This window comes from Crinia signifera, chromosome 1 (genome assembly GCF_055691185.1).
Source record: "Crinia signifera chromosome 1, ASM5569118v1, whole genome shotgun sequence".
Classification (NCBI taxonomy): domain Eukaryota; kingdom Metazoa; phylum Chordata; class Amphibia; order Anura; family Myobatrachidae; genus Crinia; species Crinia signifera.
The window spans coordinates 406,388,774-406,415,371 of NC_139217.1; the positions used below are offsets into that span (position 1 = coordinate 406,388,774).

General features: G+C 45.0%; 1 protein-coding gene across 1 annotated transcript in view; it reads right to left on the reverse strand.

The window, feature by feature from the left end:
- Window positions 1–26,598, reverse strand: part of ST8SIA4 (ST8 alpha-N-acetyl-neuraminide alpha-2,8-sialyltransferase 4) — a 169,523-nt gene that overhangs the window by 33,652 nt on the left and 109,273 nt on the right. Inside the window, exon 4 of the mRNA XM_083151727.1 lies at window positions 15,753–16,046. Coding sequence (XP_083007853.1) covers window positions 15,753–16,046 — 294 coding nt within the window. The remainder of the gene's footprint in view (window positions 1–15,752; window positions 16,047–26,598) is intronic.

Consider the following 26,598-nt stretch of genomic DNA (forward strand, 5'->3'; position numbering starts at 1 on the left):
TAGTCTTCTGGTCGCAAGTTTGGAAGCCGGCATTGGCATTCTAATTGCTTGCATCCCGACTTGAGGAATCATCACCTCATCCCATCCACATCACTGACATCCAGACCTTCTCCAAATCATGGTCTGGTATTCCACTATCGTCAGTCCCCTCCCGATGGTGTGTCAAACTCTATAAAAAGCCCCTCATCCTTTATATGCAAACCACTACTCAAATGATAATGAAACCTACAGTATGGTCTAAAACTTAAGCTGAACCGTTTATAAAATATTGCACTTTTACCTGGGTACAATACTTCAAATAGGGTTTGGTTCAATCTAAGCAGGAAATAAATGGAGCGCAATGTTCCATAGCATCCTGGCACAATGCACTTCATAAGGCAAGCAAAAATGAGCAACAGTTCATACAAAATAACATCACGCAGAGGTGCAACATGCCCTCACTGAGTTTTACCCTAAAATTTTACATTATAACAATTTAGAACGTATTAATGAAAACAGCATCAATGACCATAATAAATAACCCTTTGAGCGGCAAGGGAATTTGTTAAAACATTTGGGAAAATTTCCAAGCAAACCTTTTTATTAACCCTTTGAGTGGCAACATTGCGGTGAGAGATCCTCAAAATATTCATAAAAAAATGGCAGCGCCACACACAGCGACTGTTCTTTTTTTGGGGTGCAGTATTTAACTAAACTTTAATTGACTTGGCTGCAGTTGTATTTATGTATACCAAAAGAACAGTAACTGTGAGCGATACTGGCATTTTCACCGGATATTTTGTGGATGACTCACCGCAACGTTGGGACTCAAAGGATTAATGTGCCTTCCTGTGATAATTGATGTACCTGCAAACCACACACAAAATAAAGTGTAAGCTCTAAAAGTTATACCACTTTATACTGTGCTCTGTAGCCTAGGCCAAATCTACTATCCTCTAAGTAGCAGATTTTTATCACTTTTCCGATTGCCCTATTAGTTCAAGGTCATTAAAAACCCTGCGGTTTGCTCGCTAGAATTACTGTGTAATTATTTTTCCTGGCAACAACTAGAGAAGGCAGAGAATCATTCTAATCAATTAGAGCTCTCATTTGTACTTTGTACTTTTCTAGGCTCAACTTTTATATTGTTAGACTGTGATTGTCTGGCATATCTGTTTATATTTGTCAATAGATCTGAATTTCCATGAGAATCACAGGGAAAAAAGCAATTTAAAGTGAGTCATGGTAATGTGAGGCAAGCTTCAGAAGAACAGCTTACACAGTTGCTAACACTCCGCTGTATAATAACAAATAATCTAATAGAAAAAAGCAATAGTTCACTCTTCTTGCACAATAAATTTGAACAATTTCTCCAATATATGCGTCCACAAAAAAAATGGATGGAGTCATAAAGATGTTCGTGCTTCCAACACAAAAGCGTTGTAGCTGGCATTTTTTAAATCCTGTAAGAAATATATTCTCAAGGTGTTTTGATTGTACAGTATACGTACCTGGAGACTAAAAAAAAGTATACTTGCTAAAAATATTGAAGGATGGACAGCCACTGAACCATATTCCAAAACTGGAGTTAATTTGGCTTAATGCACCATGAGCAAGTAAGAGGTGCTAGGATTAGTGTTGAGAGGGCCAGAGATAAGAGGTTTATCTAAAAGTAAACTGTATTTTTTTAAAGAACACTTCAAATCTGCTCAGCATAGAGTGTCATTGAGCCTCAAATATTCTAAGATTTTGGGCTAAACATTTGATGGAGAGATGGAATTTTTCGCAAGTCTGTCTATTTTTTAAGGCGCCAACACCAGGTTAGTTTTGCCTTGTAAATGATTGCTGCTATTAATAAACTAGAAAGATTCGCACAAAATCCTGTACTCGAAGGCTATTACATTTACCATTTTTTGTATGTAATAATACCCAGTAGGCAGTGATAGGCACGCCCAGTAGGCAGGGATAGGCATTACCCTCCAATGGTGTACCCCCTAATAAAATGGGCTGCACACGCTTATGGTCCTCTAGGGTTGGGGGAGCAGGGTTAAATATACTCACCAGGAACCATTAGAATTGTGAACATTGGATGCAAGATTCCGATACCATACCCGTCTAAGGGTGTTTGTGATCTACGCTTGTCTAGAAACAACCACAGACAAATGTATGTTGCACATCGTTGACAATATTGAGCATACACACTTCCCCTTTTATTTTTTCTTAAAGAGATATCTCCTTTTAAATCGGGTAGTGTATACGGGGCTTAACAGTAGCTTTTACTTCTAGCTTTTATTTGAAACCCTAGGGTCTGCCTGCTCTGTGCCACAATAAGATAACAGAAACATTTCTAATTTTATATCCTTTCTCTGTCAAAAAAACATGTTTAGGAGTCAAGTCTTATTTTAGAATATGGGGAACTTTGGTTTAAAGAAGTAGATGGCCGAGTCACTTCCCTGATAAAGGTGTGACAAGCAGGCTAAGCGAGAAATACAGATCACTGCCTGTGTCATGTCACTGTCAATATAACATTGCTACCTGTGGATGGTGATAATGTATGCTGTTCTACACATGCACTGTGGCTGCTCTGGACACTAGTTTCTAGTTGCTGCCAATTTATCAAGGTGTGACTTGTGTCACGTCTGAACAGAAGGGCTCTGTCCTGCCAATAAAAAGTCTGGGCCAGCATAACAGCAAAGATGAACATCAGTCAGCAGCCACATTTTACTGATAGAGGCGATCTCTTCTTTCATTGCTTGTTGATAAATACAGACACATTAGCTTTAGAACATACAGTAAAGAGGGTTATTTCATTATTGTTTCAAAGTGAACCTCCAGTTATCATTAATACTTTCCGTCATTGTTTCCTTAATGAACCTCCCATAAACAGTATGGGCAGGATGTTCTAAAGCAAAACTGCGGTAAAAACCCCGTTATTGTTGTTTTACTGCATTTTTCTATGCACTAAACCCCACATGCCGGGTTACCGCTATGGGGGGTATTGCCAGCACAAGCTGGTGATAACCCCATAGAAGGCTATGGCCTTGTCTTTGCGACCCCTGCCACCCCTCACCTAATATCTGGGCAGCCTCCTGCTGTGCTGCCCGGACCAGTGACCTCCTCCACCCTAACACCTTCTGCGTGCAGCAGTCTCAGCAAGGGCTTCCGGACACATGGGCGGGGAGAGAGTCGCGGGGAGACACTCACTCCTTGCCGCTGAGAGATCTTGCTAGAGTCAGGCATCTTTCTTGCCGAAAATGCATGTAGGATGCACCGCGAGATTGTGCTGATTAATCTGATCTCTTATATCAGTGATACACAACACTTGTGTATCTTTGTGAGATGTAGAGTCACTTAATCTGCACACGTAATGCTACAATGCAGCGGACATGGCTAATTTCTAGTCCACGTTCTGTTTGTTCTCTGTATACAGACTCCGTTGCACAGATATACAAATAGAATATTTTAAATCATTCCTCACAGAGCAAAGTTACTCAAGAAGGTCAGCTCACTTGCGCCATGCAGCTCTTGCTGTGTTGTGTAATGAGGGTAGATGTATAGGAAGCTGTATAAAAATAAAATTGAACTTTAAAAGAGACCGCTGACCCCATCCAGAGGTTAAAGTAGGGGGGAACGGGGTGGATATAGCTCACCTCCACCTTGGCCGTGTACAGTAATTCTAGCAGAAAAGCATTATAGGTTGCAGGGGATGCCACACACCATGCCACTGGCTCTGGCTTGACCTTATTGGGGAGGGGGTAATTAAGTGGCAGAAGGAAATGAGTTTTCCCCCACCTCCCCAGGACCACTTTAAGCCCCAGACCAGTGATGGCTAACCTTGACACTCCAGCTGTTGTTGAACTAAACATCCCAGCATGCACTGCATCAGTTTTTGCATGGCCAAATAGTAAAACTGTAGCAGGGCATGCTGGGATGTGTAGTTCAACAACAGCTGGAGTGTCAGGGTTAGCCATCACTTCCCTAGACTCATCACATTAAAAGGGTGATTCTGAAAGCAGTGAAAATGGCTGCTTTCCTAGTGCTGAAACACCGCCCCACTGACCGCCCATGCCACCCGCCATCAAATCCATACGAGGGGTGTTCGCTAACATTTCCCCTTGCATTCATCCGCTAGCAGGAGAAATCATTCGATGGTCGATGACCATGTCTGCCGAAGAGGGCAGGAGCTGATGTCCTGTGACATCAGCCGTCCGCCCCCAGCAAGCATCGGTCCGCCTGCGTTCCCATGTGCGAGACCCATTTCCGCCCCCGGCCCTCCCTACCCTCAATGAAGAAACACTCGCTGTCGCGGTCTGCACATGGCCAAATACAGTATGTGCACCATTGCAACGGGGCTAAATTCGCCGTATGGTAGTGAATCAGTCCTGGATAGGTAAGAATATAGAAATTATTATCAAACTGTAAAACTCCTTGTGAACATCAAAAATAAATTGGTTCCCTTAACTTCCAATTTAAGGCTTCGGCATTCTCTTTGTTTTAAGTTAAGTATTACTAACTTATTTTGCTTGTAATGAACATTTAACAACACATAAAGGTAAAAAAAATACTTATCGCAAGAAAAATATGCCAAGTTCTGCAGCACATATAAGTGAATGAGTGCGTGCAAGGCATACTGTACATTGCTACAGCTAAGTAGTCCCCTGATAACTTGTGTATCGGAGAGTACAGCTGGCAGGCACAGATGAGAAGTGGCCAAGAAAGTATTGAAGCAAATATTAAAATAAAACCATAACAGTTCAACGGTAACACAGAAGGATAAGAAATGAAAACAAGCATATTATATAAATGGACATTCTAGGCACCAACGACAATGATGTGCTATATATAGTGTATATATATATATATATATATATATAATCATTTATAAGGTATATTGTATTTACGAGGACCTTTGGCGGTCCTACCTTTAGACTTAAAGGAGACTGTAAATGCCTAGCTACTGCTAGTTACAGAAAGTACACCAAATACAGACAATCAAACTTTGGCTATAGCATAAAACTATAATAACCTAACACTCTAGGAGTGGACATCGCATTGCGATGCTTTACTACCAACCATGTTTTTGTCCTGATGGTAGCAGTTTTACCATCAGTTGGCAGCATTCCGATGTTTCCCACCATCAATTGGTAAACATTTGTGTCCTGAAATTTTTTAAAAAATCACTCAGAAGGGCCAAAAAGAGCAATATTATTTTTTTTTTTAAATGTCTAGTGTGTAGGCGATTGAATTAGCTCTAGGACAGGTTCATTTAGTAAATGAAAACCTAATACAGTCGTAGATGGACATTGAACATGTGCAAACATATACATGTAGCATACTTCCCAACTGTCCCGATTACAGCGGGACAGTCCCACTGTTCCTCCCGTGTGTGTGGCAATGTCCCGGGGGCAGGGACAGCTGGAGATCACCTCTGCAGCCAGCGATCACTGAAGAAATGAAGGGAATTAGGGAAACCGGGGGCTACCCAGTTGCTAGTGGGATCACTGGGCATGCCCTTGAAAATGATAAAAAATGGGTTGCAGGGCTAGGCTGATGCTATGCTATGCCCCTTAGCCCAGCCCCCTTTTTGGGCCATCTGCGCCTTCAGTGTGACCGGTCCCAATTTCTAAATGACAAAAGTTGGGAGGTATACATTTGATAATTTACAGTTCAGTATACATGTAGGTTAGCACACACATTAGGGATAAGCAATAATGTGTCATTTTGCATTGTTGCATTGTCAATTTGGGGATTTAAACCCTTTTTTAAATCTACATCCAAGCAATGAGGAAGTGGAAGAGAAGAGCAGTAGGACCTGACTCATCATGGGAAATGTGATTGCTGACTTTGCATAGCTGAGATGTGTGGCTTTGTATTACATTGAAATTCCAATGCAAATTTACAAAAATGATCTTAGTCAGTTAAAATATTCACATGACAAGATTTTTCGCTCATTGCCTAAACTGCAGTATGTAACAAGCCCACTCTAAACAAATATTAGATGCAATAATGCTGAACAGGATATTAAGCATTAAAACACATACATATAGTTTAAATGCTGCCTATAGTGCTAAATTGTTGACCTCTGTGTGTTCGGATGTGATAACGATTTCAGTTTGTTTTATCTAGCATAAAGCATCACATACAGTATATCACTTATCAATGCAAGAAAAAGCATAACAGGAAAAGTAAAAAAAAAAAGTTTTGATTTTGCACTACCAACTAGAGAAGGGTGAACAAGTGCATTCACACCTTCCCCATCTGCCAGAGTCACTGATACTTCTCATAATGGGCCTTATTCTAGTTCACTCTTAGAGGCAAATTCCTTTTAAGAAGGACAAAACCATGTGCACTGCAGGGGGGCAGATGTAACATGTACAGATAGAATTAGATTTGGGTGAGTTATTTTGTTTCTGTGCAGGGAAAATACTGACTGCTTTATTTTTACACTGCAATATAGATCTCACTTTGAAGAAAAACCGGTACTTGTTTCCTATCTGGGCGCCCAGGTTTTCAACGTACGGCACCGTAATGAAATCGGATCGCATCGCATCGGAATCGGTACTCGATGATGTACGATGGCATACGATGCTATCCGATCCGATTTCATTTTAAATCGGATCGCATCGCATCGCATGCGGTGACGCGATCAACCCCGATTTTTACATTGGAATCAATGTTAAATGGTCCCTGAGACCCGATTTTACATTGATTTCAATGTAATAACCCCGCAAACCCACGATTTGTATAGGAAACCCCCCCCCTGATGGTTTAAAATGCGCCTCCATTGTTAACGCCACCCCAGTATTGACATCAACCCGAAGCGTGGCGAGCGCAGCGGTACGCGTCCTCCGACTTTTTCATACCCCCACTATCCACGTCGGCGTGGAGTTGAGAATAGAATAGTGTGGCGAGCGCAGCGAGCCACCGAGCCCGAAGCGTGGCGAGCGCAGCGGGCCCCGCGAGGGGACGCGGATACCTGTGAAGCCCGCGGGGTGACACGGATACCTGTGAAGTATCCGCGTCCCCTCGCCACGCTTCGGGCTCGGTGGCTCGCTGCGCTCGCCACACTATTCTATTCTCAACTCCACGCCGACGTGGATAGTGGGGGTATGAAAAAGTCGGAGGACGCGTACCGCTGCGCTCGCCACGCTTCGGGTTGACGTCAATACTGGGGTGGCGTTAACAATGGAGGCGCATTTTAAACCATCAGGGGGGGTTTCCTATATATCCTATGGGCCAACCATAAAAGCGTCGGCATCGCATCGTTCAATATCGTGTATGTGCATTTGTGGTATCCGATGCGATGCGATCCGATTTTTATACGGAGAATAGCATGGTGCGCAATTAATGTAGCGGGCGCCCAGATAGGAAACAAGTACCGAAAAACCACACCCAAATCTAAAGGTGTGTACACATGGCAGGATATGCCGTGAGATGCGAGTCCCGATATGATCGTATCGGGACTGGCATCGCGCGGCATGCATGCAGAGGGACAATTTAGACTATATAATGCAGATCTGCACTATATAGTCTTGGCTGCCTTCTCTATTTCACTGCTGATTTGCGCTCACACGGGAGCACGCATCGGCAGTGCATCGGGCCTGCAAGCCCTAAAAAAGCATGCGATCTGCATGCGATATGGCTTCCGATGTTCACTATATCGGCAACAATCGGAAGCCATATCGCCCCGTGTGTACACATTATAACTCTCTCTGCACATGTTATATCTGCCCCACCTGCAATGCACATGGTTTTGTCTATTTGAGAAGGAATTTGCCTCTAAGAGTGAACTAGAATAAGGCCCATCATAACACAGGTCTATTTGACACTATCAAATTCCTTTGCATGGGGGTCTACTTAACACGCAAAAGATGACACACTTACAAAAGATCATTACAAGCTTTGTGACTTTTATTCTTTCAATAAAATATATTATTTCAAATGATCAACTTGTTTTCATTTCAAAATGGTTTTAAGCATTATTCCCCAACATTATTGGAATTGAAAGTTAAAGGGCTTGATCCACTTAAATGCGAAGGGTACAAGGTGCCGTGACATACAGTAGAAACAAATCTTTTGTGCGAATTTCGGATGCTATCTTGATGATTCGCACCGGCAAAATCAATGGGCTAATAGAAAGTCGAGTAGCTGGTTTAAGTCTTCATAGTTCTGCAGAGACTGGTGTGGTAAAGCAGTAAGAAAATGTCTAACAGTGCATACACACTGAGCCGCTTTCCCCCTGCCCGGCACAGTCAGAGGGGGGGGGGGGGGGTGTGGACAGCTTTGCATAGGGCAGGGGGTGGTAGGGGGTGTTCTATCAACCGCTCAACATGTAGGGCCTGGATCAGTAATTTCCACTAATTACCCCTTTACTGCACAGATGGTGGGAGATGGGGTGGGAGAAGGGGGCATTGGGCTGAATGAAGGGGCCCTGATACATAACTTCCAGGGTGGTAGAGGATGTTTAATATGCAGAGGAGGGGTGTATAGTGGAGTGGGCTTATTATTCATAATTATCTGGTGGGAGAACAGCTTGCTTGACTGCAGATATCTCCAGTTCCCAGAAATAGATTTCTTAGATTTTAATGGAATTAAAAACTAGAGAATCACACCTACCAAATGGTATTGGGGACTAGGGGATCAGAATTCAGGAGGCAGAGCAATCTGCCAATGAGTATATAAAACTACATACCAGGTGTGTGGAGCTGGAGCAGTAACCAGCTGCTGCAAGGCTAATATCTCTGGTTCTGGGAAGAGTAGAGACAAAGGGGGAGAGTCCCAGCTTTTGGAATATACCCTCAGAAAAACTCTTAGTCAGACAGAACCTGAAATATCTGACTGGGAAGAGCAATTAACAGGCTTGGATGGGGACCACTGTTTTGAAGTCAGATATCTCCGGTTCCCAAGGGCCGATTTTTTAAATTCTTGTACCCATGGAAAGAGGGGACCCTCAGCTTTTAGACTCCTGGGGGGTGGTTCTGGGTACTCAGAACCCCCCCTGCGAGTGCTACTGAGATGCATTAGCATGCATCACCACTCATCACCGGGCCACACACACTGGGTCGGCTTTGAGCTGAAAGCTGCTCAAACTTCATGTTTTGAGCGGCTTTCAGCTCTAAGTCAGCCAGTGTGTATGGGCCTTAACTCTCTTGGATAGAACAGCTGAATGTCACTCAGCTGCCACAAAATTATTTTTGTGTAATTGGTGGCAATACAGGATATCTTTATCACTGCAATAATCTTATAAAACGAGGGCTGCATAGGCTCAAGAGCCTGTGAATTCAGTGATTGTTAAATAAAGTTATTGAAGAAGGCAGATTACCCAGGAAAAGCTCAGGAGTGAGTAGCAGGTGGGTCAGCCAATCAAGTTGCTTAGGGGCGGTAGTTTAGAGAGGGGTATATTAGGTGAAGTCAGGGGAAGTGGCTTCCTTTTTGAATCTGGAACAGTCTAAAAGCAGATAAGTCACATCTCTCAGTTGCACACATTCTCTCCCATTCCTCACACTTTTGTACTTACACTCCTCATTCCTCCCTTTACTGTATATGTAGCTTGCTTTTTTCTGTCTGTGTACCTTATCTGCTCCCTCTTGCACAAAATACCCTGTCCTGGATCACAGCCACATACCTCCCAACTTCTGTTCATCTGAAGTAGGTACACTGGCACGGCGGAGCCATGTGTACGTCCGAAAGGGGGCGTGACCTATGCTAATGAGCGCTATGCTATGCTCAAGGCTCAGTCCATGCGGCCTCCCTGCCTACTGGCATAGCCGGGCCCCAGTCTGGCCAGCCTTGCTTACATGGCCTTATGCCTCTTACTTTTATCACAAGTTTATCAGCAATGTTTTTGTCGCTGGTGGGTCATCTGTTTGCAGAATACATGGTCGTTTACCTCACCTCAGACCTCTGGGCACCTAGTTTTTTATACAGTCCTACAGTAGTTTGGTTTCCAGGCTTTTCCATTGCAGCAAGCTGCATATCAGAAATACGCCCCTTACAAGGAGTTACAGGGTGCATCTCCGCTGCAGTCCCCCGTTTGGTAGTCTGGCGCATTTTCAAGCTTTTCTGGGCTAGTTTCCCTGCAGCTAGGTTCTCTACACATTCTGTGCTGTGATGTCTCATGCCTGTATTTCTTCCAAGGTCACAGTTGGTGCAGGTCGTATTTCCTCTGTGGCTGGGCCGTCACAACTGGATGTCGCTCCGATGGGATCTCAGGTGTGTTCTTCGATTCTGGTGCTGTAGCGGGGACATCTCAAGAGCAGGGGACTCTGGAGCCCGGTCCATCTGGTATTGAGATTAGGTCAACGAGGTCCTCACAAGAAGATGAGCAGGTTGTTCCACTTGCCACGACAGAGTCAGTTGGGGTAAGAAAGGTATCAGCACCGGACATGGCTAGTAGGATTGACACCCCAGCTCCAGCATCGAGGGAACAACAAGCTTTCACCCCTCCGGCCCGGTGGCTACGTCAGCTGCTCCTCCAGCAACATCTCGAGAACAGGAGGCGGTCCAGCCCGGGGAACTGTCCAGTGGTGCTCTCTGCAGGTGTTGGTTTGGGCACGTATGCGGCAACCGGAGGAACACTCCAGTCCCAGCCTCGAGGGAGCAATACAGCTCGTTGGCAACATCGGCTGCTACTGACGTGGGAACGAGGGGCTCCTGAGCCTGGGAAACCGTCTGGCGGTGGTGAGCATATTGGTTCCTCTTTTTCAAAATAATTTTACTCTCATTCTGCTGCTAGCAGCGATGAGTCAGGTTACCCCAATTGCCCGCGCAAGTTTGCTAATCTGGTTGCGCGTGCAGTGGCAAAGAAAGTGGGTAGGGCCAAGCGTGCTAGGAAGAATGGTGCTCCAGGGTAGGCACTGCGCTCTGCAGATATGGTGCATTTCTATAACATGGCGGACTCCCGGGGTCTACGCAAGGATATAACAGACAAAATCAGGTGGGGTAAATTCGTAGACATTTTTACATTAACCGCAGACATGAAAAAGGACTTTGCAAGGCTAAGAAGTCCACAGGCAAGCGTGAAATCGCGTATAAGAGTTTTCACAGTTTACTTAAGGGGTTTTTGCCACCTGTTATCTAAGCACCAGGCCGGAAGTGCACATGAAGTTTACTGGTCCCTGGTAAACAAGACGTTTGACATACAAGGGGAGCATATGGTGGGATTAGGACAAAAAGTTTCATCTGAGCCGCAGGGGGTCCAAGATCATGCCTGTGGGGTGTAAGCATGGAGATTCGGCTGGACGTTATTGGCAAGAGCCGACCCTCCACTGATGCCCTTACCAGGAAGCTGGTTGTTCAGGGTGGGGCATCCCACAAAGTCCTGCAAGTCTTCCACGCGGCACGCCGACCATGGTGATGCCGGCGCTAGCAAGAAGTAAAGCACCCTTTCCCATTGTCGTGGCCGACTTGGCCCGCAAATTACTCTGGTACCCCAAAGCACCCGACTCCCAGTTTTTGTTGACGTTTTAGTCATGGTTTACATTTGCCTATATACGAGTCCATTAGGGTGGTTTCTAACAGGAACCTGAGGTCAGTGAGTGATTTCCCTGAGGGGTGCGACAGAAAGTACAGACTGCGGTGGACTTGGGACGGACAGCAGAGGTCCTTTCCACTCAGATCCTTTACCGGGATGTGCTTCTCTCCTTTAGGAGTAGTGCCAAATGGGGCCGGATTTGCCCAGTTTGGTTTCACGCTCGCCAGGGTTGCAGGTGATATGGTCTGACATAGTGCCCCCGATTTCACTGGCGGGGCTGTCGTGACATGGCAGCCATAGATGGGGCCATGTGGAAGTTGAACAATGCAGTTTCTAAGCTTGTGGTGTCCTTGGGTGGCAGGGCAGTTCGGCATCCTGCTCTTGTCAGGGGAACTCCCAGTTTTTACAGGCCGGACGGGGTCCATTTGTCGGACCATGGCATGGCAGTTTTTCTGCAGGATCTTTTTTCTATATTAGGGTAGGTTAGTGTAGCATAGGTTTTATTTGTTTAGGGTGGCGGGGGGACGTTGGACACTTCCTGGAAGTGTCCTCGCCATGCCATAGAAGGGGCGGGAATCCATCAGCGTGGGCTGTACCTCACGATAGGGGGTGTTATGGATTGCTTAGCATTCTTTCTTTGCCATCCCTTTTGGGGGTACCGCGATACAGGGAGGGGGGTGCCTGCATCGCGGTACCCCCACGGCGGCTGCAGCCAGAGGCAGCCCCCCTCCCCAAGAAGGTAGGATCCGCTACTGCTTATAAAGGACAAAGACAAAATATAAGGATATATTCTGATATTGAGAAGACAGTAGTATTAAAGGGATAACAATAGCCAATTCATAATGGGGCACAGCGAGTATGATGCAAGCTATATGGCATGTCTTGGCTTGCTTATGCTCAAACAAATTATGTACTGTACACAAATGCAGAAAGGCCCCCATACACTAGGCCAACTTGTACAAGCTACAAGTCGGACCCCATTTCCCTTGAGCTCCCTGGGAGGGCTCACTTACGATCTGGCACATTCTAGTAGTAACTGGTGTACAATACACTGCATATTCTAGTAGTTACTAGTATACAATACACAGCATATTCTAGTAGGGACTGGTGTACAATACACAGCATATACTAGCAAACCTCCCAACTGTCCCGTTTTTTTGCGGGATCGTCCTGGTTTTTTTAAATGGGGGGGGGGGGGGTTTGGGAGTCCCCCCAGACTGAAGGTAATAGAGGCTGTGCGCATGCATCTATTCAGTGTTGCAGAGGGCTAAGTCGGGGCGTGGCACTCATTTGCATTCCACCTTTTCGGTGCACGCCTCCCTCTACTGCAACTGTGAAGATGGGAGGTATGTACTAGTAGTGACTGGTGTACAATACACAGCATATTCTAGTAGTCACTGGTATACAATATAAAACATATTCTAGTGGTGACTGGTATATCATACTGTACAAAGCATCTTCTAGTAGTGACTATCATAGAATACAAAGCGTATTTTAGTAGTGACTGGTATACAATTAGGGTGGCCAATCCCGGGATCGGCGGGATCCCGGGATTTGGCCCCAAAATGTCCGGGATTTCAATCCCGGAACTGGAGTATCGAATCCCAGGATTTCGGGATTAGACTGCGCATGCGTAGTCTAATAACGGGAAGCTTCTGAGCACCCGCTCAGAAGCTGCCCAGCTGTTCCCGACCCCGATGTGCGGCCTGCGCAGCGTGACCTCTGACCGTCACGCTGCGCAGGCCGCAGCGTCCTGCAACAGATGACCGCTGTCACCGCTCCTAGCCTCCACTCCTGCCCAGCTAGTGCTGTCGTTTCCTGCCGGGAGGCACCACGGTAGCTGTCTGCCACGCCCTTGCCCGCCTATGTAAGTAATTCTGCGGGGCGGCACCAGGCACCACCCACAGCGCTGCTCTGCCCCGCTCCCGGCTGCCACACGCCTGCACATGTAGGGGTGGACAGGGCGTGTTTTTCTTTTAGGAAAGCCAATCCCGGGATTGAGCATTTTTCAATCCCGGAATCCGGGATTGAAAAAATGCCCCGGGATTGGCATCCCTATATACACAATACACAGCATATTCTAGTAGTGACATATATCATACTATACAACGCATATTCTATTAGTGACTGGTATGCAATACAGATACCTCCCAACTGTCCCGCATCCGGCAGTGTCCCGAGGCAAGGGGGGGCAGTTGGGAGCCCCCCAGCTTAATGGTGGCGTGACTTTAATTGCAGCTAATTAGCATATGATGCATGCTCATTAGCATAGTCCACGCCCCCTTTGCGGGCGCACACGCGGCTTTGCCGCGCAAGTGTCCCTACTTCAGAAGAACATAAGTTGGGAGGTATGAATACACAGCATACAGTATTCTAGTAGTGCCTAGTATACAATACACATTATATACTAGTTTTGACTGGTGTACAATACACAGCATATTCTAGTAGTGACTGGTATCCAATATAAAGTATATTCTAGTAGTGACTGGTATCCAATATAAAGCATATTCTAGTAGTGACTGGTATACAATATAGAGCATGTTCTAGTAGTGACTGGTATACAATATAGAGCATGTTCTAGTAGTGACTGGTATATAATACTGGGAAGCGGTCATCTATTAGAATGAACTTAGGTCTACAGTCATTAGGTCGACTGGCAGGAAGGTCGACCTGACTTAAGGTCGACATGGGCCAAGGTCGACATGACTTAAGGTCGAATTTGCATAAAGGTCGACATGAGGAAGGTCGACTGGTCATAAGGTCGACATGGGCTTTTCACTGTTTTTTGAGCCGACATGTGCCGACAGGCGGTATTTCATGCCCTACCATCCACTAGGGCGTGGTGGGAGAATAAAATAGTGTGCCGAGCGCAGCGAGGCACCGTGCCCGAAGCGTTGCAAGCGAAGCGAGCGATGCGAGGGTCCGATTCTCATTGCCGACTGTGTCGACATTCGGATCAAAAAACAGTGAAAAACCCATGTCGACCTTATGACCAGTCGACCTTCCTCATGTCGACCTTTATGCAAATTCAACCTTAAGTCATGTCGACCTTGGCCCATGTCGACCTTAAGTCAGGTCGACCTTCCTGCCAGTCGACCTAGTGGGGTCGACCTAATGACTGTAGACCTAAATTCATTCTGACAGATGTACCGATTCCATAATACTGTACAAAGCATATTCTAGTAGTAACTGGTATACAATATAGAGCATGTTCTAGTAGTGACTGGTATACAATATACACCATATTCTAGTAGTGACTGGTATACAATATACAGCATGTTCTAGTAGTGACTGGTATACAATATACAGCATATTCTAGTAGTGACTGGTATACAATATAAAGCATATTCTAGTAGTGACTGGTATACAATATAAAGCATATTCTAGTAGTGACTGGTATATAATACTGTACAAAGCATCTTCTAGTAGTGACTGGTATACAATATAGAGCATATTCTAGTAGTGACTGGTATACAATATAAAGCATATTCTAGTAGTGACTGGTATACAATATAAAGCATATTCTAGTAGTGACTGGTATATAATACTGTACAAAGCATATTCTAGCAGTGGCTGGTATCCAATATAAAGCATATTCTGCTGGTCAGTGGAACCGACAGCCCATTGTGATGGGTAGTACTGACTTTTTCATAAGAATAAAGCTCTGTCCCAGCCTACAGTGGCGGTACATATATCAGTGCTTCATGGTTTTACAATAGCAGTATATCTGGAGAAACAAGATTATAGTTTGTAGATGTAATATATCATGCACCTAGGGAACAGCATTGTCGTAAGGGAAAGAGATAGATAAAATGATGCTGGATGAGGGACGCACAAGGGCACCATGCACCAATGTGTATATGTGATATATTCCACATTTTCACAATTTTCGTCTAACATTTACAGTCTATAACATTTTACTGCGGCATAAAATAGAGCTGTTCCATCTCCCACACTGTGACACACCAGGGTATAATCATTCTACCTTTGTTGAAATATGACTTAAAACACTTAAATCTTTCACATTATGGCCATCTTTCGCCACAAAAACCAGACTATGACAAAAGGTTAAACAGTAAAGCGCAGTATTCTATTCCCTTTTACCACATGTTCACACATTCATCATAAAACACTGAACGGCACTGTATTCAAATGTAAAGTTATTCTACAAAATGAGCACAAGCCACCAACCAAATGATATATTCATTTGCAAACCTTCCCATAAATCATTCTTTTGCATAACAATTTCTTTGAGGAATCCGTTGTTGTCAGGACCGATTAGTCATTCTCAGGTACTTACCCTCTAACAGCGTGAATGAGCCTCAGTGATGGATAAGCGGTTCGAACTCTTAGTTTGTTCTTTAGGATTAATGCGTTAACCCACTCAACGTGCTTCTCCCCGCCTTTGACCATGAAAGCCGGAATCCAAAGAACGCTGTCATTTAGCATGGACAGTCTATGGACAAATTTCTCCCGGTCGCTCTCATTCCGAAAGCCTCCGAACGCTCTTTGTACTACAGATGGGTTCATGGTGATAAAATCCGACTTGGTTCCCACATCAGCGCCAAACTCCACTACTGGAGCCAAGTTGCACCTAAAAGTGAATAAAAAAAAAAAAGTGATCTGACTTTTAGGTTTATATCAATTGCGCGCCATCAAGATAAACTCAGACTGGTGGTTTTGTTACATCTTTATTTACACAGCAGGTGCGCTATATCTAAGTGTAAAGGATTTCACCAGCAGATAAATGATAACTCCTGAAGCAAACAGCATTAATATAAAACTCGAGTCATCAAACCAGTCTATGCTAACTTATTATTATTATAATCCTTTATTTGTATGGCACTACAAAATGTGTTAACAGAGGTAATATAAACAGAACATGAAAAAAAAGTATGGTACGTACTGTAAGAACACCGCTGCAGAACAAAATGTGCTAAACTACATTTCTGCTGCAGCAGTTATATTACCCAAATAAGCAGAGGCGCAGCCAAACCCAAAAGGTTTGGTGCTGTTAGCAGTGTGAAAAGGGCCCTGCTCATGAGAACTTACAATCTAAAGGGGAGTGGGAGACAGACAGGAGTGACACAAAGTATAAATAATAGGTTTAATAAATAAACTAAAAATATATTGTAGATTAAATGAACGGCACAGAATACAGTTAGGATGTATTGCATATCTGTGATACATAAGGGCTCATGCCATGTTGAATATATGCTGTATGCATCCATAAAAAAGCTGTAAATAGCCACACCAGTGCATTACCCAGATGCACTGCAAGATGCTTCCAGGCAGCACTGGAGGAACAACAGAGCAGTTCATGCAGTGACTCAGGTGCAGCCACACAGAGTTAGCCCTCAGGAAATGGGCACAATACCAGTGTGGAGGCACTGTGGCATAATGTGAACCTCTTCTTCTCTATCTCTTTATGTCCTCTCTGGGTGAGCTGATTTGCGCACTCGACTTCCACTATCACCTCTATGCTGATAATACTCCAATCTATCGCTCCTTTCCTGATCTCTCTCCCTCTATTCTCACTCATATCATATCATTAGATTTTTTTAGACTTTTAGACTTAAGCTGACCCCTTCCCACCCTCCTGCATAAAACCTGACCATCTCTCTGTCTCACCCCTGTATGTCTAACCCTCCCCTTTAGAATGTAAGCTCTCACGGGCAGGGCCCTCTCTCCTCATGTGCCTTTCTTAGAATATATAAACCTCTGCCACCCTGATGCTTGCTTCAGTGTCCTGTCCCCTAACACAACTATCCATATTAACCATGTACTTGTACTAAACTGTCTTTTACTGTAATTTGGTATGTGTTTTTGCTTATAACAATGCTCTGTAAAGCGCTGCAGAATATGTGTGTGCGCTATATAAGAAACTGTTATTATTATTATTAATAATAATAATAATAATAATACCTATGGGCTCTGTGTGGCATAAAGTGAACTGATGCATTACAGTGTGTAAAAACATTTGTGGTGCTAGAGTATATACACATTGGCTCTAATTCTGGTTCACTGACCAAGGCAGGTCGGCGTGGAGTTGATTTTAGATAGTGTGGCGAGCGCAGCAAGCCACCGAGCCTGAAGCGTGACGAGCGCAGCGAGGGGACGCGTATTACTTTACATGTATTCTGCGTCCCCTCGCCACGCTTCGGGCTCGGTGGCTCGCTGCGCTCGCCACACTATATAAAATCAACTCCATGCCGACATGGATAGTGGGGGTATGAAAAGGTCGTAGGACGCGTACCGCCTCCCCTCGCGGGCTCGCGGCGCTCGCCACGCTTCGGGTTCAAGTTCATAGTGGGGGTGACGTGGGGGTGCATTTAACATTGTAAGCCCCCATTAGGGTGCTTATACAATTTTAAATAGCATACCATTGTATATGCGATACAATGGCATACAATGCCATACAATTAGATGGTATACAATTTAAAATTGTATAACATCGGCAGCCATCGCATCGCATACCATTGCATGCCTTATGGTCTGCGATGGGCACCGTGCTAGTACACAAGTACCGTGCTTTCTAGCAAAACACTGTATCATAGCTTTTTTTTTCATATACAGTGACGTTGCATAACTAGAAAGATGATTAAATGTTCAAAAAGGCTAAATGTATGTGGACACATCTGCAAGCTTCCTTCTCTGCATTCTAAAATAAGGCCAAACTATTTATTAAAGGCATGAGCAAAGAAGGAAGTACTATTGGATTCAAAATAATTGTACAATTAGAAGCGTTTACGCTAATGCTAGAGATAAACATCATCAATGACAGTGTGTATTTGTACCAGCCCCAGGCATTTACAAGTGATATAGCTATGGACAGGTATATATGCATTACCATGCAGGTAAACGGACATATGCACAACTTCAAATAGCCCCTAAATCACGTCATATTGGCCCCACGCACTCCCCACAGACCACAATTCCCAATGTAAAGCACCATACACACTAAATGAGTCCCCACTGATGCCGATATTGGTTGGCGGCAGAGACCTGGCGGGATTCCAGGCATTGGCAATTACATCCACATTTGCCGATCCTGTTGAGGAAGGGAGCGGCGTCTGGTGGAGCGAGGGCCATGCTGTGCCATCGTTAATGAGGACCTCCCTCATCTGAACATGCAAGACAAGGAAGGAAGCCGGTAACAATGCGTGGGAGCATGCATCGTTAATGATATCAAGGGTACACACTAGGGGCGAGATGTATCAAACTGAAAATGCGGTAAAACCCCGGTTTTACCGCATTTTCCAATGTATCAAAACCAATACCGCATTGAAGGGTATCGCCTCCTTTGGGTGGCGATACCCTATAGAAGCCTATGGGCTTCTTTTCGCCGCCCGATGCCTCCGACGCAAACCCGCCGCCTCGCCGACCCCCCCTCTGGCTTACCTTCCTGGAGGGTAATCCTGGACCCCAGAAGATGAACCCCTCCTCCCCCTAGTGAAGCAGCCGGACATCCTTCCAGCTGCAGGGGGGAGAAGGAGGTGTCTGGGACAGCCTGCTTAGCTGTCCCTGGTGTGAGGGGAGAGCCAGGCGGCAGGGAGGTGACAGAGACCCCCCGCACACCAGAGTACAGGTACTGCGGGGGGGCTCCGTCACCGCATCGCGATGCCAGCCGCATATGATGGTACATATGCGCTGGCATCGCGGCGGACAGCCGGCAATGTATTTTAATACATCCCGCCCTATATGATATTGTGAACTATATTGCTCAGAGCACTTTCTGAGCAATATTATACACAATATCAACTACTGTAGCGTGTATGGGGATTTTTAGTACCCATCCTACCCACTTCACTAGAAAGTCAGTAGGATGCAGGAGAACCGACTACAGTACTCTTTCTGGAGCCTGGCGACTACCTTAACCCCTTCCCGACATTGCCTTTTATGGTAATTTTTTTTTTTTTCCTCCTTGCGTTCAAATAAGCGTAACTTTTTTAATTTTCCGGCTATATAGACACATGAGGGCTTTTTTTTTGCGGGACAAGTTGTACTTTTTAATGGTACCATTTACTATACCGTATAATATTCTGGGGAATCAGGAAATAATTCAATGTGGGGTAAAAAGAAAAAAAAACGCAATTCCACAATTTTGCGCTGGTTACGGTTTTTTTGGAGTTCATAGTTCGTTTAAAATGATGGGTTATCTTTATTCTATGGGTCGTTACGATTCCGGTGATACCAAACTTATATAGTTTTCGTTACATTTTACCACTAAAAAAAAAAATAGAAAATGTTACGGTTTTTCGAATTTGCGTCGCGTCGCCATGTTCTGCGGCTTATAACTTTTTTATTTTTCCACCTACGGACCTGGGTGAGGGCTCATTTTTTGCGGGCTGAAGTGTACTTTTTAATTAATACCATTATGGGATATGGGCGACTTTCTGATCTCTTTTAGCTATTTTTTTTTTGGTAGGCGATGCGACCAAAAAACGTAGTTTTGGCGTTGGGGATTATTTTCCGTTTACGCCTTTAACCGTGCGGGATAACTAATGTTATATTTTAATAGATCGGACTTTTAGGAACGCGGCGATACCAAATATGTTTATTTTTTTTATTTTTTATTTATTTTTATTTGGGAAATGGGGAAAGGGGGGTGATTTGAACTTTTAATATTTTTTTATTTTTAAACTTTTTTTTTTTTTTTTTTTACTTTTACTACAAGGCCCCCTAGTGTACTTGACCACTAGGGGGCGCGATCGCCTGTACTAGGTTCAGCCATAGAGCTCTATGGCTGAACAATAGACAATATAGAATGAGACCCCTACTTGGCGCCTTGCTGCCCTCAATTCGTACTAACTCGTGGTTATCACCCAACAACCAAACAAGATACAATATAATACAAAGTTGAGATTTCCAAACTGTATAAGGCGCAAGAGGATCCTGATGATGTTCGGACCGACAAGCTTTTCAACAAGTATCTCCGTGTGTGTGAATTCTCTCCGTATATATTTTTGAAAACATAAACCAGAGAAACCAGCAATTAGTTTAAGTCCAGACACATGGATAAATTTTACAGATGGAGCGAACAGAAAGAACTGAGGGTGAGCGTACCCCTACTCACTCTGTGAGTGGCACTGTATGTGCACGTAGCGTGTACTTTCTCCTGTTGGAATTAATCTTCTCTATTCTCTCTCCTCGCTCCAAAACGATGTTTATATCGATGTTTATATCATAAAAAAAAAAAAAAAATAATACTGTGTAAACCCGTTTTTTACTGGGTATAGCTTTTCAACAAGTTTTTTCAATAAAAAAGTTGATTCTAGAGCGCACCTCACTCACCCGATCTCAGGGGGAGGCACACATATAAAGGTATCTTTAAATACAGTGAACTTGTGACTCAAATGGTGAAAAATTGGGCGTACCCCACTCACGGTAAATATAGATGGTGTAAATGCCCGTAGCAGGTTCTTTTAAGTTTTTTCTCTCTTATCCAGTAGGATCCTCTTAATTTTTCTCCAAAATGTGAACATGAAATATAAATAAAACAATACAATGTGTAGATTCGTCCTGACTGATCAATATTTAACCAGGAAACCACAAAGTGGTGTGTGCTGAATCGTACCAGGACTCACTCGTTAGAGATTTTTATAAAGTGTATAAAGGTATCTTTGTGGGATGTGAATTATATAGAAGATTCCTCCACCAAGACCAGAAGTGTAGAAAAAATTTTCTTTACCCAGGAATAACAGGGTTTTAGATGAAGAATGATGGCGTACCAAACTTACGGATTCGTAAGGCTTTATGTTCTCATAGCGTTTTCTTTGTTAGGCTTATGTGTTTAAACCATGTTGGACGATGCTTCATCCAGCCATGTACACCAATTGGTGCAGGGTGAGACAAAAAAAAGGGAATATTTTTGTCTCAGTGTTTTGTGTTCAAAAACAGAGAAGGGGTTATCTGCTCATTCCTTATTGACTATAAATAAAGTTGTTTTCCTTTGTCTCTCTTTTTTTAAAAATTTATTTGGACAATTAAGGTAAAAAATTCAATCACCCTTTGATGGTCACATACCATACAACAGGGTGAACACAATACGGCATTTTGTATTGTGTTCACCCTGTTGTATGGTATGTGACCATCAAAGGGTGATTGAATTTTTTACCTTAATTGTCCAAATAAATTTTTAAAAAAAGAGAGACAAAGGAAAACAACTTTATTTATAGTCAATAAGGAATGAGCAGATAACCCCTTCTCTGTTTTTGAACACAAAACACTGAGACAAAAATATTCCCTTTTTTTTGTCTCACCCTGCACCAATTGGTGTACATGGCTGGATGAAGCATCGTCCAACATGGTTTAAACACATAAGCCTAACAAAGAAAACGCTATGAAAACATAAAGCCTTACGAATCCGTAAGTTTGGTACGCCATCATTCTTCATCTAAAACCCTGTTATTCCTGGGTAAAGAAAATTTTTTCTACACTTCTGGTCTTGGTGGAGGAATCTTCTATATAATTCACATCCCACAAAGATACCTTTATACACTTTATAAAAATCTCTAACGAGTGAGTCCTGGTACGATTCAGCACACACCACTTTGTGGTTTCCTGGTTAAATATTGATCAGTCAGGACGAATCTACACATTGTATTGTTTTATTTATATTTCATGTTCACATTTTGGAGAAAAATTAAGAGGATCCTACTGGATAAGAGAGAAAAAACTTAAAAGAACCTGCTACGGGCATTTACACCATCTATATTTACCGTGAGTGGGGTACGCCCAATTTTTCACCATTTGAGTCACAAGTTCTATGGCTGAACGTAGTGATTTTATGCACTTCCTATTACATCCTGCCTCAGGCAGGATATGATAGGTATGCAGACACGGCCAGCACAGGGGTCTACATTAGACCCCTGGCTACCATGGCAACCGATCGGCACCCTCCGATCTCGCTGCGGGGGGCCCCGATCGGCGCCGGAGTAGGGCGCCCCCCCTCCGATCAGCTATTTAAGCACTGCGGTCGCTTTGCCCGCGGTGCTTAAAGGGTTAAACGGCCACGATCGGCGAACTCGCCGCTCGTGGCCGTGAGAGCAGGGACCTGGCTGTAATATACAGCCATTACCTGCTCTCTTTCAAGCCAGCTCACTCCGTGAGCTGGCTTGATTCCCCCTCAACCGACATATGACGTAAATGTACGTCATATGTCGGGAAGGGGTTAAAAATCGGAAGTCCCCTGCTGGTTGAGGCGGAGTAGACAAGTTTGACTAGAGGGCCCTTCTTTTTAAATTAAACATTAAAAAATGTTCTTTATGAAGTCGCTTGGTCCTTTATTACCGAAAGCTCCCAAGCAAAACTGTAAATTAAAGATATGAAATAAAATATTCCAAAAACAATCAGCAAACTGGTCATTTGGTATAGCTGCTTGGTCACTGAATCCATAGATAGACAAACTGCAACCAATAAGCAAAGCCGGTACTATGGATAGACAAATTTCAACCAATAAGCTAAGCCGGTAAAACAGAATGCAATGCACAGTAGGCAATATAAATGTGCAATATAGTTTATTACTGTTTTAGCACATATTGTTTGGCCAATGGTTGTGGTAAGAAAATTACTAGATGGTTAATTACTTTTACATGTATTTACATCAGAAGTGCCAAGCTTATGCTTATTCCACTTCCCCTTTACATGTCTGTGCTGTCTGAAAATAGAAGTTAAAAAATATACACTGGAAAGCACCTTCAAGTCTCCTCTTCCCTTTACTCGACTATGTAACAAACCTCTAATTCCTGCACAAACAAGCAAAAGTACCTCACTGTGTCAGCAGGGACACATTATTACATATTACCTCACTGTATCTGCAGGGACACATTATTATATATTACTGTCCTGTATCTGCAGGAACACATTATTACATATTACCTCACTGTGGGCCTTATTCTAGTTCACTCTTTTTGACAAAATCCTTCTTAGATGGACAAAACCATGTGCACTGCAGGAGGGGCAGATGTTACTTGTGCAGAGAGAATTAGATTTGGGTGGGGTTTTACTTCACGGTAAGATCTATATTGCAGTGTAAAAATAAAGCAGTCAGTATTTTCCCTGCACAGAAACAAAATAACTCACCCAAATCTAATTCTCTCTGCACATTTTACATCTTCCCTCCGGCAGTGCACATGGTTTTGTCCATCTAAGAAGGATTTTTGTCAGAAAGAGTGAACTAGAATAAGGCCCTGTATCTGCAGGGACAGATTATTACATATTACCTCCCTGTATCTGCGGGGACACATAATTATATATTAATGTGCGGTATCTGCAGGGACACATTATTATATATTACCTCACTCTGGGGGCGATTCTCTAACACAGAAATGCAGTAGAAACCCCGTTATCGGGGTTTTTACCGCATTTCTGTATGCTGTGTTGTTCCTCCGCAGTGGCAGCGCTGCAGAGGGAATCGCCAGGAAAAGCTGGCGATTCCCTGCAGAAGCCTATGGGTTTCTTACCGCAGCGCTGTTTGAGGGATCCGTCACGGATCCCTCCCAGCATGCCCTGCGGACGTCGCGTCACTCTGCGCATGCCCAGATGGACTCCCGGGTCACAGACCCGGAAGTCCAGTGCCGTCACCGCATCGCAAGGGACAGCTCTTATCGCAAGAGCTGTCCCTTGCGTTAATAACAGCATATGCCGTTATTAATAATGCGATGCCCGGCGATAGAGGGCTGCGGATGTTACAACATCCCGCCCTGTATCTGCAGGGACATATTATTACATATTACCTCTCTGTATCTGCAGGGACACATTATTACATTTTACCTCGCTGTATCTGCAGGGACACATTATTACATATTACTGTGCTGTATCTGCAGGGGCACATAGTGATATATATTATCATGCTGTATATGCAGGGACACATAATTACATATTACCGTGCTGTATCAGCAGGGACACATCTCCTATATATTTGGCTACATCTGTCACTCAAAGTGGGTGTCTGTGTCTATAACGCTCTGTTCCTGGACTTTCCTCTTAATGTGTGATTGCCTTCATCTGTGCTGAACACCTTTCTGAGAAATTAACCTGTTTAAAACAGGTGATGGCAATCATACATTAAGGGGAAGTCTAGAAACAGAGCATTGTGTCCCTCCTGGAGAGGGTCATGTTGGGAGGTATGTGACAGAGAACCAGCCCAGTGAGCCCACAGACAGTGCCAGACACCCACTGCCTTCCCATGTTGCCCAGCACTGCTACTCCACAGCCACCAGGTGAGCGCCCCCCTCCCGCGATTTGCGGCAAAACCTCCCCCCCGCGCCCCCCCCCCCCTCCCGCGATTCGCGGCAAAAACATCCGCTCCCCCGCGACCCCCCCTACCGCGATTCGCAGCAAAAACACCCCCGCGACCCCCCCTCCCGCGATTCGCTGCAAAAAGAACCCCCCCACAACCCCTCCCGCAATTCGCGGCATAACCACCACCCCGCGACCCCCCCTCCCGCGAATCGCGCCAAACCCTTCCCCGTGCCCCCCCCCCCCGATTCGCGGAAAAAACACCCCCCCCGCGACCTCCCTCCCGCGATTCGCGGCAAAAAGAACCCCCCCTTGCACGATTGGCGGCACCCCCCCTGCGACCCCCCTCCCGCGATTCGCGGCACCCCCCCCCCGGAATTCGCAGCAGCCCCAGGATTAAATGGCACATGCAAAACACTGACATGGCTATGGTCGACAATGAAAAAGGTTGACATGAGTTTTTGAAGATTTATTTTTAATTTTTTTAATTTTTTCATATTCATTGTCATGTGTCGACATGGACACCAATGAAGTGGCACACTTATGTCAACATTTACATGTGCTGACCTTTCTGTGTTGATTTTTTCTTGTGGCGATTCGCGTCACACCCCCCGCAACCCCCCCTCCCGCGATTCGCGGCACCCCCTGTGACCCCCCACCTCCCGCAATTCGCGGCAACCCCCCACCGGAACCCCTGTGAACCCCGCCCTCCCGTGATTCGCGGCACCCACCCCCGCGACCCCCCCTTCCCGCAATTCGCGGCACCCCCCCGTGATTCGCGGCAGCTCCAGAATGAAATTGCACATGGAAAACACTGACATGGCTATGGTCGACAATGAAAAAGGTTGACATGAGTTTTTGAAGTTTTTTTGTCATTTTTTGAATATTTTCATATTCATTCTCATGTGTCGACATGGACACCAATGAAGTGCCACACTTATGTCAACATTTACATGTGTTGGCCTTTCTGTGTTGATTTTTTTCTTGTGGCGATTCGCGTCACACCCCCCGCAACCCCCCCTCCGGCGATTCGCGGCACCCTGGCACCCCCCTGCGACCCCCCCCCCTCCCGCAATTCGCGGCAACCCCCCACAGGAACCCCCATGAACCCCGCTCTCCCGCGATTCGCGGCACCCACCCCCCGCAACCCCCCCCTCCCGCAAATCGCGGCACCCCCCGCGATTCGCGGCAGCCCCAGGATTAAATGGCACATGCAAAACACTGGCACGGCTATGGTCGACAATGAAAAAGGTTGACATGAGTTTTTGAAAATTTATTTCATTTTTTGAATGTTTTCATATTCATTGTCATGTGTCAACATGGACACCAATGAAGTGGCACACTTATGTCAACATTTACATGTGTTGACCTTTCTGTGTTGATTTTTTCTTGTGGCGATTCGCGTCACACCCCCCCCACCCCCCCCCCCACAACCCCCACTCCCGCGATTCACAGCACACACACACACACCTCCCCCGCGATTCTCGGCACCCCACCCCGTGACCCCCCCTCCCGTGATTCACGGAACACCCCCGCGACCCCCCCTCCCATGATTCGCCGCAACCCCCGCCCCGTAACCCCCCCTCCCGCGATTCGCGGCACCCACCCCCGCGACCCCCCCTCCCGCAATTCGCGGCACCCCCCCCGCGATTCGCGGCAGCTCCAGAATTAAATTGCACATGGAAAACACTGACATGGCTATGGTCGACAATGAAAAAGGTTGACATGAGTTTTTGAAGTTTTTTTTTTCATTTTTTGAATGTTTTCATATGCATTCTCATGTGTCGACATGGACACCAATGAAGTGCCACACTTATGTCAACATTTACATGTGTTGAACTTTCTGTGTTCATTTTTTCTTGTGGCGATTCGCGTCACACCCCCCCCACCCCCCGCAACCCCCA